Source organism: Zeus faber (assembly GCF_960531495.2).
Source record: "Zeus faber genome assembly, chromosome: 4".
NCBI lineage: Eukaryota > Metazoa > Chordata > Actinopteri > Zeiformes > Zeidae > Zeus > Zeus faber.
The window spans coordinates 31,989,078-32,002,445 of NC_137191.1; the positions used below are offsets into that span (position 1 = coordinate 31,989,078).

General features: G+C 39.8%; 1 protein-coding gene across 1 annotated transcript in view; it reads left to right on the forward strand.

Moving 5' to 3' along the window:
* Positions 1–2,043: 2,043 nt before the first annotated feature.
* LOC307229055 (dual specificity testis-specific protein kinase 2-like) overlaps positions 2,044–13,368 on the forward strand; it is a gene marked incomplete at its 5' end in the record, with an annotated part of 30,825 nt that continues 19,500 nt past the window's right edge. The window contains 3 exons of the mRNA XM_079998928.1: positions 2,044–2,250; positions 11,799–11,920; positions 13,218–13,266. Of these exons, the coding sequence (XP_079855054.1) occupies positions 2,044–2,250; positions 11,799–11,920; positions 13,218–13,266 (378 nt within the window). The remainder of the gene's footprint in view (positions 2,251–11,798; positions 11,921–13,217; positions 13,267–13,368) is intronic.

Genomic DNA, 13,368 nt, shown 5'->3' on the forward strand with positions numbered 1-13,368 from the left:
AGAAGTCAGAAGTGCTTTCAAAAACATAACCCACGCGAAGGGATCGTCGCACTTCATTATAAGCGCTGTGTGCTTCTGCGTTGCCGTGAAATTTCAGTAAACTCGGACCGCCCCGAAATGGATTTCGGACTGAAATCGCCGTCCCTGCGCACCGTTGCACATAGGAAGTCGGATTTTCCCCGAGTTCCGACATCCACGCAATGCAGCGTCGTGAGTGGGTGGACAGTGCGAGGAACCGCCGAGAACACCAGAGGTGTGCCACTGTCCGCGCGCGACTTCCGTTTCGCGCTGGAGTAAAAAGCCCCTGGTCTGGGGACGGTTCGTTGGATTCTTCAACTGCTGTCACGGAACGGGGGACGCGAGGCTTGACGCTGGTCTGGGATCGGCGCGTGGCTCACCCATTGGCACCGCCCCTTTTACATCTCAGCCAATCATTGCCGAGCGTAGCTCGCGGTCCGAGGCTACTTTATTATGGTCGCCATCCTCGCGGGCCGTGTCAGGAATCCAGGGGAACGGACCGACGAGCCCGGAATTCCGCACGTACCACGCAGCGAATCGTCACAGAGTAAATCTTCTCTTCAGCTTCCAAACGAAACCGGGTCGGCGTCCAGGTGAATCAATTCAGTGCGCGGAGAAAAAAAGATATAATTAAGAGGTAAGCCGTCGAATGTGTTCCTGTCATTCTGCTTCGTTCCGGGGTAGGATTTAATTTTAATTTCATACAACCAACAGCGGGACGACCCCGTGTTTGGGTCTGAAGTTGGTTTCAGATTATCGCTTCTGCTGAATTGTAAATCGATTTTGGAAAACAAAACAAAACAAAATACCGCGCGTTAGGCCTGTAATACTTACTATAAGCCTACACTGTCTTATTGAGCGGCTTCCCCCCTGTGATCTGTTTATTCTGCCGAGGTTGTGGCTTATCGCACTGCAAGGTGATTTACTCTCCTAGATGGTAACCTCCTATCCAGTATGAATAAATTCGTTTTGGCCTTATTATAGAACAATTTCATGTGCAATATATTGCAATAACACTGTAATAAGCACGACCGTAATGATTGGACACTGTAATAGACACTACAATTTGCAAGTGCCCATAGCGTTGTATACATATTATTCATCATGAAAAAAATATCCAAACGAAAGTCATATTAATATTTATATCCAGGCAATATTTTCATACTTACTACCACTCAGCCCCTGTTATAGCCTTTTTTGTCATTTATCTTTATAAGGTGCATCAAGTATATATTGGGTTTTTTTTTTGAGTGCTTAGCTTTTTTTTTTACCCATATGGATTTTGTATGTAGTATATGAAAATGGACTTGGTTCAGTGAACATTCTGAAGACAGTGAGCTGGATATATGGTGCTGTTGTATTGCTATACCGTCATACATTGCAATACTGTTATTCATTACATTATGCTTTGCATTGTTTGTGTAACTGAAGCTGGATCTCTTGTTTTGTTGTATGCATTCTAGAACACGGAATAAACTGTTGCAGCATTTGACAGACAGCGGTGCCACCGTGGACAGGCCTATAGGCTGATGAGAAAGAGGTTTGAAGAAAAATCCAGACAGAACTTTCTGCAACCCTTTTAAAGTCAACAGCGAATGAAGTGAAGGGGCACCTGGCAACACCTGGCTGTACCTGAAACCTCCACCAGGTTTTCTGCATTGTAGTGACGCTGCTGCATCCCATCCTTTTGGAGATACCTGCAGTGGCTTCTACACACGCATGCCTTGTCCTAACATGAGTGGTGGACAAAAGATTTGAGTTACTCGGTTTAAAAAAGAAAAATACTACTGACGTTCAGCCTCCATCTCAGGAGTGGACAAGCTGGCAACTGGACAGCCAACACCACCAGCTCTGCAAGCAGAACAGTTTATAAATCATTTATTGCCATTGGGACGAGAAGATGGAATTTCTTTTCATAATACCACGTAGACGAGAGCCACCGTTAACTCAGACACAGTAGGACATTTACACCATATTTAGTACCTTTTTATTTGAGTTAGACCCCCCCCCCCCACTTCCAACGTGATGGACCACCATACCGACTGCTGCTTCTGTGATCCAGAGGAGGGGGACGGCGGCTCGGAGGAACCATCCCTCCATGGCGTCCATGCGCCGAACAGGATTCGTCCCTCCTCATACCGAGCCCTTCGGAGTGCCGTGTCCAGCCTGGCCCGCATCGATGACTTCTTTTGTGAGAAGATCGGCTCCGGTTTCTTCTCAGAGGTCTTCAAGGTATGTGAAGGCCAAATTTTCGCCAGCCAATGAAACACTGAGAAGGAGGAAAGGGGGGTACACTTAAGTGTGTGAGTAAAAATGGCGAAGGCTTCTATGTACTACGTCTTCATATAGCTGCATCACTTCCTTTCAGCAAGTTTCGGGTTGATGACAACTCCACATCGGTGTCTTGTGCTCACAGTGTTATATGCTTGCAAGTGAAATGTGCAGTGTTTGTATTCCACAATATTTCCTGGTGGGGAAGCCATTTTGTAATGTGCCTGCACTGACAGCTTGGTCACAGTCTAAACCCACATCAGCTAGAGCTGTGATGATAACCACATTAACCGCCATTCCGTGACGTCACCGCGATATTGAGCTCATCACATCAATTATATATATATATATATATATATATATATATATATAAAATCGATTCATGCATATAATAATATTTTACCTCGTCCAAAGGGTTGGAATGGGTGCTACTTTAATGTAATCCTTTATAAATTACTGATTACCTTCTTAAAATTGTCATTAGTGAGATAATCTTTTGATTTCTGCATTTCAGCGGCATTGACTGATTACCCTTTGATTGCAAATCTTTTTGATCAACACACAAAAAAGCAAGCATCTATGTGGCAAGAAAATACAGTGGGTTAAAAAACGGTAACAGATTTATAGCAAACAAAACATTATTTGGCTAACTTGCAGATGTTCCCTCTAATTGGACATGGATTCCTTTGCAATTTCACTATCAGTGAAACACTGTACACCTTTCTGTTTGGAGCAGCAAATGTCTGCTGTATTTCCATCCAGTGAATTTATTTCTATCAGGCAACATGCTTCCAAAGCAAAATCTATTTCAACTTACATTTTTTTTACTGTGAAAATTTGTAATTGATGATATGCCAAGTTGGAAATGTGTTTGAATGTAACCTTTGGTAATCAAAACACATTTGTAATCCAATTGCAATAGATTTGGGTAGCCATAATAAATCACATTCACATTCTGTGAATTAATTCTATATGACTGTTATTTCCCAGCTGCGCTTGTTGACTGTTTTGTGTTTATGTGTCATCTACAGCCTGCCATATGCAGAGTGCATGTGCTACATGTGCACTTGGTTACCATTTTTTAGCCTGTTGAATACATCGTTTAAACATGGTTTATTTCCTTTCTTACCTTTGTGGTGAGCTATGCATGTTTATAAGGTAACAGGTTGATCTCACAGGATGTTTCTCACATTGGCCAGCCTTAAGTAGATTACCTACACAACACCTGTGCATGCATGTGTTGGTGTGTGCATCAGCATGTGTTTTGTCTGTTTGGATTTGAGCCTATATACTCTTGCTTTTTTTTTTTACAATTGACAAGTAGCACTTGGGGACTACACTCTTTTAATTTGGTGCGCACAGCTCTGCCTCTGGTTGGCTGTGGGATGTACAAGCATATCTGTGGACCACAATGTATATGTAAAAGACTTACTTTTATTTGTGGGTAGGGCTGCCCCCGACTAAAGATCTTCCTAGTCGACTACTAGTCATCAGCTCAAGCCATTAGTCGACTAATCGTCACACGTTTATGATATTATTTTAATTCATTCAAAATGTAGTGACCCTTTAAAATATGTATTTAAACATGACACCTGTTAAATTTATTCAGCTCTATTATATATTATCAGGTACACATGTAAATTACATATTGACATAATTTACACTGAAATGTGGCATACGGAAATCGTTTTTCTGGTGTCGGCACCCCCTCGTTAGGGACCCCTCGTCGGCCGTATTTCCCGGGGCCGCAGACCCACACTCGCAGCACCTTCCCCGTCGCCGGCCACCCAGGCTTCGGGCACACCTCCGGCCCGCATCCACCCGGTCCGTCGAGGCATTTAAAATACAATTTGGTTATTGAAGAGTGTGATTAACGGTTTCAAATGGCTCTTATAATACACGCAATTTTTTTCTGACTTTTAGACAAGTTGACTAGTCTAAGTTTAAAACGTCAGAGAAATTAGTCGTTAGGAACATCCCTATTCTGAATGTGTCGGAACAACCAGCAAGAGGACTGAACATTTTGTTAATTTATCAGTAACACCAACACAGTAACTTAGAACGCTGAAAATATACATTCAATTTACAAGCGCTGCGCAACGCGCACACATGACGCAGCCCGCGTCATAATAACCGGCAAAACCATCAAAGCTGTAATTATTCTTCTGAATGAGTTGGGACGACTAGCAAGAAGACTGAACATTTATTTTTGTTACAATTTGTTTCAAATTAAAAGCCTTCTAGTGTTTCATACATGGGTCCAGCCATATCGTTTTTAAGGTTAAGGTTAGTGCAGTAGTGGTAAATCAAAAAAAGAGGTGGCTTAAAACTCACGCCTCATACAGGCGCTGATAAAACTAACAATAAGGAGCACATTAATATTAACTCACCTCATGAGAAGGCTGATGTTGCATGGCAGACACCAAATGCTTGATGTCTGGCTTAAGGGATGACAGTCTCAGGCAAAGATCTGGCTCAACATTCAGTTTGTTCACTGTATTTCGTCTTCAATGCCACAAGCGCCGAAAAGTAACAAGTTTTACAGAGATGTCGTCGGGAAAGACATCAGAAATTAAACAGCTCTGTTGGACCCTTTGGGATTTCTCAGTGCCCATACACGATGTTTCAATTACTTTCTTCTTGCCCTGATACTCCTTGAGTTTATTATCGAAAAATTGAAGCGGGTTGGACATGTACTGTGTTAGGTCCTGGTGTTTTGTCTCGAGGTGACGGCACAGTTTACATGGTTTCAGAGCTTCGTTTGATAAAATCTTGGAACACACCACGCACAGCGGTAACGGTTCGTCTTCCATGCCTGTCCAAAAAAATCCCAATGATAAATATTCAGCACTATACTTTCTCCGAACCTTTCTTTTTTGTTTGAGAGGCGGGACTGTCCCGCCTGTCTGATGTCCTGCCGGGACTTTCCTTGTGGATGATGAACCAATGGCTTCTTTCCTTTTCAATGTGCCTGATGCTAGCTAACCATCCATTTTGATTATCACCGCAAGTTCAAAAATGTACAGGTGCATGTCGATTGTGGTCCGGCTTGAACATAGTACGCCCTCACATAAGTTCCTATCTATCAATGATGATGCATTTTTGAAGGTTTTAAAGAAAAAGTTTTTTTTTTACATTTAAAAACATGTTTGTAATTAATAATTTGTTATTTATTTTTTATTAATTTGTTATTTATTTTTATTTATTTCATTATTTTTTTGATAAAATCTATCTCTTTTGCCCACGGCCCCTGTTTGGCATCCCACTTACAATACCCTCGGCCCATAGGTTGGGAATCACTGCCCTAACCCATATCTCTATCTGTCAAATTAGCGGCAATAGAGATATCTCTTGCTTTAGGTACTAAATATGTATACTTTAACCTCTTCCTCTCAGAGGCTTTCTCCATTACATCTGCTCTCCATTACTACCAACAATATGTGAAAAACTGATTATGCCAACCAAAGCTTGACCACCAACACTTTAAGTTGAACTAATAGTTGTTAATATAGTAAGGATAGCATGTATTTTTTATTTTTCTTCATACTCTTTTCATAAGGGCATTACAATTAGAACTGAAACTGGTATGCATCTTACAAAATATATTTTGTGTGGCTGTGACTGATGTTAGTAGACAGTCATTAGAAGTGTTCAACTGTTAATGTGTACCAGCTGCATTGTAATCCCTGCTTTAACACAGGTTATGACACTCACAATCTACCATACTTTGCAGATAAAAAAGGGTACCCTTTTAAACCTTTTTTTTTAATGGTGGATGAAGTTGGGAATTCTGTAACTTTCCTAGTTGACAAAGGTATATCCTGTTACTTTGTACACACTGCAATATGAACCAGTTAGTTAGGTTGGATATTAATGTAAGTTAGTGAGAATATAAATCACCATTTGCCTCTAATGCTTGGACTGCCCCAGTCGCCCCAAGATAAGAAGAATACTGTTTGCAAGTGCTGAATACCAAACCTATTGAAAATGTTGACTCAGAGTATGCTGTTGCCCCAGATTAAGTATTACCTTTCCGCACCCACACTTGCAGTAAAAGTTACTGACCATTTCAAGGCATTTACAATCACTGTTTTGTTGTGTTTGCTCAGGGTGAGTATTCATTTGAAGTGAATTTGAAAACACATTCTTTAGCTCTTATCTTTAATGACAAGGAAATTACAATAAAGTCAGATGTCAGCAAAGAATGATTTAATGCCTGGGTTGGCCTATCAGGGTTTATTTTGACCTAGGCGTTTCTGTTCTATTCAGGAGGAAGAGAACCAACTGTCGTGGAAAGGAAATATGCAGTAATGTAATTTTAAGTGAACAACTTTGCCCATGAAACACCAGTGTGGCCATTCAGAGGCCATCATCATCACACACATTTTAAATTTCAGGTTGAATATTGTCGTCCCTTAAGTTGAGTTGTACCGTCACCCACAATCCAGCACTACAATATAGTTTTGATTCTGAGTTATAAATTTGTTTTTAGAGATCAAGTGTCAAAGACAAAGATTAAAGTTTGATGTTTCATCTGGAAACAATGATACAGTTTTACCTGTTACAGGTGCAGTCTCCTCTATCCTCTTTACATAGGGAGCAAACAGCCCAACCTCAAAATGTGTTTGCTCTCTGAATTACATTTTCAAGATAAGGAATCTCAGAATGACTTATAGTGTGACCCATCCCAGTATAATGATAACAAGACTGGTTGTTAAAAATAAAATAAATATGTTATTATCCAAGTACATTTTACATTTTACTTTGTCCTCCTCAAGGCATAATCTGGCCCCCAACTCCAGTGCCTTGGTTGGAAACCTGCATGAACAGGACGGAGAACATACAAAATCCACATAAGGTGGAAGTTTTCGCACCGGAACTTTACATAGTTCTAAGAACCTTTTGCAGAAACCCTCCCTTTTGTCCGCAGGAACTAGGAATGATCGTGGTTTTTAGAATGCTGTTTTTTAATGGTCTTTTTTAGCTCCTACTCCAGGGCAGGGACTAACCAGCACAAGAGAAACCATCAGTGATGTAAGTGCACAGTAATTGGTCCAAAGTAAGTGCACGGTCCCGCACCCCTGGCGCACTAAGGACAATCCGCTCGGTCGAGTAGCATCACTCTTGGTGCAGACCAGCCCAAGTACACTCAACGGTCATAAAAAAATAACCAAAGTAGTTTTATTGTAGATGTATTTATTTGATTTATTTTATTTTCTGGCGTTAATTGAATGAATTAATGTACGCCCCATAATCCCCGTGAAATGTACCGATGCGACCCCGTCACTTAGGAAAGTCGGAACTTACGTAGATCTAATATGAGTGAAGGTCCAGCAACTGGATTGCTTATTTCTCACCTCTAATTTGTTCAGCAACAGATTTTAGTGGACTGATCAGGTGAAATAAGTGAAAATTAAAGAGTAAATACAACACGGAACTCTCACTGAAACCCCGTTGGCTAACGTCACTTGAGCGTCACTTTAGAGTTCCAGTGCAGTGCAAATACAACCAGAAAAGAAGCCATTAACGGTATTTAGTTCTCGGGGGACCTCCCCAGTTCCCCTCAGGGAGTCCCCAGAACTATTTGGTGCAAAAACCCCCCTTGACTAACCCAGCCCTTATTGGGTTCAAACCCAGGACCTACATGCAAAGTCCACATAAAAAGGTCCTCTGTTCACCTACCCAGCCACAATTCCGGTAAAACCCATGAGCTAGATGCAAAATCCACATAGAAAGGCCACCCATCGTCCAACCCAGCCCCAATTTGGTTAAACTAGTACTAACGATAAATCAAATTTTCATTGTCATCGTAATATAAACACACGTGCGCAAAAGACTGCCTGAAACGCTATGAATAAGAACAATAATTTTATTAACACGGGACAATGCCACAACAACAACCACCACCGTTGTTAGGGGAGCGGGAAAACAATTGATTCATGTAATAATTCAGATTCAAAATCCATTTTCAAATTCCAATTATTATTTTTTTAATAATCATATAATATCCTTAAAGGATTGTCAATGCCGATGGTAAGCTAGCGGAATTAAAATTTTGACATTCCTTATTCATTCTGTGTTTGTTTCCTCATGCATGGAGTTCACTTGCAGCAACAGAGCAACGGCTCTGAATTGTGTCTGTTTAATTTTCGTCCCAAAAGTTGATAAAATTGATGAAATGTCTCTGAGGGCTTTCACGTGCAGTGTTTAGTCAGTTTGAATGGAACCTTGTTGTTGAATTACCAACAATGAGTGATTTCCTTCCACAGAGTCACCGTGAGGCAGGACTCTTTGGACTTGCCTTTATTTGAGGACAGGTGCTGTAGTTGACAACTATGTTCTAACTTTTAGAATAAAGTAATAACACTCAACAAGTGTATCGGCTCTCATCGGTGATATCTCCGTCATGTAAATCCTCCTCTAGCCATGGGTCAACAGGGCTCCTACATTACCCACAAGGCAATGTCTTAAAGCGACAGGGACCGGTCTTTACCAGATCTGTCCTGGAATTGTTTTGAAAAGACAGGCAAAAATACAATGGTAACAAATTCAGTTGAATGATGAAAAAATATATACTTCAAAAATGTAAAATAAAATTTACTTTTTTACTTTTTTCATTTAAGATTTGCTCAATAAACTTGTGTGTACTATGCCATACAGGACACTGGACAGAGGTCCAATGCTCTTCATGATAATTAATCATTTGTGTTACTGTTATTTGAGTTAATTATATAAACGGTTCAAACAGACTTTATTTTAGTTAAGTGATATAGGAACTGTATAGCTAATGGACACACTTCACTATTTGTTTATTCATCGCAAGTTCTTTTGTCATCGCAATATTTAACAATGTTATTGCACATCACAGATTTAGCTCATATCGTGAAGGCCTCGTTCAAACCCAGGACCTACATGCAAAGTCCGCATAGGAAGATCCTCCCATAACCCAGCCCCAATTGGGTTCATACCTAAGAACCTTTTTGGTGTCAGCCAACAGTACTAACCATTGAACACCCTTGTTACTTAATTGTAAATAATTGAACTGCACGGGAATAAATGTCATCATTAATGATTTCCCTGCTAACATTTATGAACACCTTCATTTTAACGTTTAACGCTATCTTGTGGTCGAGACTTTCACTTTCACTCCCCTGTATTGACCTGGCTTTTAGCCAAGTGTTGTGCCTACCCCTGTGCCTTATTGCTCGGGTGTAGGCACAACACTCTGTTTGCAGCTCATCAAGAGCCTCACTACTGCGTCTGCTAAAAGTAGAACTATGATACTGTGTGAGCGCTGGAACGTTTTCCTCCTTCGGGTGTTTCTGCCGTATCATTAAAACAGGAAATTCTCATTATTTGCCGAAAAAAATAATAAAACAAAAATAAAAGGGTGCGACCAAATTATGTGCTGGTACGACAAATTTAGAAAGTTGGGTGCGCCAGTTCTACCAGTGAAAAAGTTAGCCTGGATCACTGCAATACTTCAGTCATATGTGATAATGAATTACTCACTCTAAGTGGGAAAGCAGGGTGTTTATTGGCTGAATGTGGCCTTGGGGTGACCGTCTTACAAACTATTGGTGCCCATCGATCTGTGCCCAAATTGTAAGTCGCTTTGGATAAAAGCGTCTGCTAAATGAAATGTAACGTAATCTTACAGTGTACGGTGTGTGTGGACACTGAGGATTTCATTGTTCAGGGGTTGTCTCTCAGTGACACTGTACATTTAGGACTCTACCTCCCTCTACTCTGTAAAGAAACTGATGAGGGAATCTCCAATTTTCATCGATGTAGTCACAAAAATACACAATGATTTGATATGAAATATACAATATAAAGACTTAATAGGATATCAAAATGTAAAATTGTAAAATGTCATCCCTTCCTCATAGGCTTTGTATGCATATGTGATATGATGATATATAGGCATATGTGACATTGATTAACCAGACTACGTTGAGAAGATGTGGGTGTTTAGCACACGCTAGTCTGCTCTCGATGTGATGTCACGTGATGGGCAAGTGGATTTACGCAGATCAGGAGAAGAGATGGGAAATCCCAAAAGCCTATTAGGGCCTCGCTGCTATTAATATATTCACACAAACACACACACAGATGCACAGTTCCAGACACTTGTTGAACTCTGTATGCACAAATTACCAGTCAATGACCCCCCCCACACACACACACACACAAACACACACACACACACATATACATACACATGCACACACACAAACGCACATGACCGATCGGTGTGTTAAGCGCTTAGTGCCAAGCTGTGGGACAAATTAACCAAGGTCTGTGGATTGTTAAAAAAAAATGTCCATAAAATATCTAATTTTTGATACCAGTTCCTAAATCATTTATAATCGGCTCCACCTCCGATCGACTCTGATATGAACAGGACACCTGGGTCGACACGCTAATTGCTCCAAGTCACACCAGCACTCACACACGGGCAGCATGGACTATCGTGCGAGTATGCGCTCCATTCTGCTTCTACTGTAGTGTTGGGTCGTTCATTAATGATCTGATTCTTTTGAACGGCAGTTTTACAGTTTTATGTCATTGTTTGTTTAAGTTGCTGTTTCTACTGTTTTATTTCCAATCACACTGGAACCATGACACACCCCTTTTCCCACATGTTCATGATGTTGAATGTGACGCACCAGAAAAAAATGGCATTTCTCTTGGCAATGGGATGGGTGTCAATTACCTATTTTTGCAGATTTACCCGCTGATTTTGGTATAAGGCTTCCTTTAGCAGTATTTGTCGGTAATTGTCCAATGTTACTCATCACTTTAGACGGAGACAGAAAGATCAAGGTCATTCCTCAGCGAATGATTTTCAAAGATTCCTCTGCTAATGCAGGTTAAATTATGCTGTCAGAGTCTCCTGCTCTTGTTGGGATGGGATGCTCAAACTTCCTATGAGTATAATATAAAGGCAAACTAGAATTATAGAAGCGTTCAAATAATAAAATCAAGTAAAAAAAATTGAATACAATCTTTTGTAAATAAAAGTAAATATAGAAATTGTATGAAAAGAACAATTCAAACTAGCTAGAATTAGTGCTGGGCTGAAGAGATTATTTATTCCACCTTCTTTCTTTAGTTAAGCAAAAATAATGATTCATTTTTAATAATGTGTCAGTGGTGCTTAAAGGGCCATAAACATTTTAAGGATAGTAAGTTCTACTTTTACACACCCAAAGTGTGAGGCTTTGTGTCAGAGTTCCCAGAGATGACTCAAGTCGTCAGCTGGTTCGTTTGTGTATTTGCTCCTCAATGGTTTCCCTTTGTTTGTACTGAAGAGTGCATAGAACATCTCCATCTTGGTTTTCCTGGCATAGACATTGACCTTTTCGATACACAATATATATGTTATTTTGTTTTTTTAAATCAGGATGTTAAAATCTTTTGCAAAGTTGTGATGTGATGTGTTGCATTCTCATTACTCTCTCAAGTTCTAATATTTTGACGTATTCTGTCTGCGTCTCATCCAGGTGCAGCACAGGATCACGGGGCAGGTGATGGCGCTGAAAATGAACACGCTGGCCAGCAACAAGGCCAATATGCTGCGAGAAGTACAGCTGATGAACAGACTCTGCCACCCGAATATACTCAGGCATGTTGTGTTATGGCACGGACATCGCCTGGAAGGCAAATTATCTTATTAGCCGCAGAGGGCCTTGATGTGCCCTTCAGTCATGAAGCCAATGTGCCTTCAGTACCGTTAAAACCCTCCTTCGCAATTAATTATTTCCACCGTGAGAACCACCCAGAGAGTTTGCATTGGTCTCAAAGAACCAGAATAAAACAATGTTGTTTTCAACCTCTTGTGTCATTTAGAGGGATGCTTTCCAGTGGAAATATAGCCATATTTTTTTATTCCTATGCTTTATTTGTTGTGGTTTCCTATTATGATGCACACAGAAGCGGAAACATTTTGAAAAAACGGGATGAAATTAATCAGAATGAGACGTCAAGAATACCAGACAACTGTGTGTAACGACCAAGTAGAGGAATGCAGGACTTAATATCAAACTGAAAATGATAAAAGGCAGTAAAACAGCCCTACCATTTCAGAGGTAATATCTTAAACATAATAGAGACAATAGAGAGTAGGTTTTTCACGATTGTCCAAATCCACAATTTGATTTGTCTTTCGATTTTAAGGTCACAATTTGATTTCCATTTTAAACATGTATTTTTTTCCAGCACTGACAGCTATGCTATTGTTAGAATATCGAGTCTTGATTTGTAAAGAAAAGTCGCAGTCCAGTCACATCAAATCATCATAAATAATGTTAATGTTTTGTAGTTGAATAAATATAAACAAAATCCGGCTCACTGAAAAGAGACAAACTTTTCAACACTACTGCGTCTCTTCTCCTCTGCCCACTGTGTTGCGTCCGTGTCCGCTCTGTAACTTCTCTAATCAGACTTTTTTCCTAATTCTACTCATCATATCACAGCACCATGTTCCATTTAACATTATTATCGTGTCTTTGATGTGACAAACCAAATCATATCCATACAAATTCATATTTTCAATACAATAATTATAATCTTTAAAATTAAAAAATCACAAAAATGCATAAATCATTCACAAATCACCATTGAGTTTGCAAAGTTCAAACTGGATCAAAATCTCAAGTTTTGCTGGTCAGAAAAAATAATAAATTATAATAGTAATATAATATTATAGATAATAAAGATATTACATCATAGATATAGTATATACAGTAGTATAGAAATACAAATAACCAAATGTAATAGAACCAAGAAAAAAACAAGATCACACAGATATTAAATATCTGCTTTTTCACCATTGTGTCTTTTATCGCTTTGTTATCTCTCTTCTTTTCTCGCTGCTCCAGAATAAAATTATAACATTTCATCTTCTCTTATCACTTGCACAGGTTCCTTGGGGTGTGTGTCCATGAAGGTCAACTACATGCTTTGACTGAGGTAAAAGCCACGTCTGTCTGTCTTTCTGTCTACAAAGGGCCCCTTTTTATTATTATTATTAAAATATCCTCTGAATCACTGCAATATTCACCACCATAACAG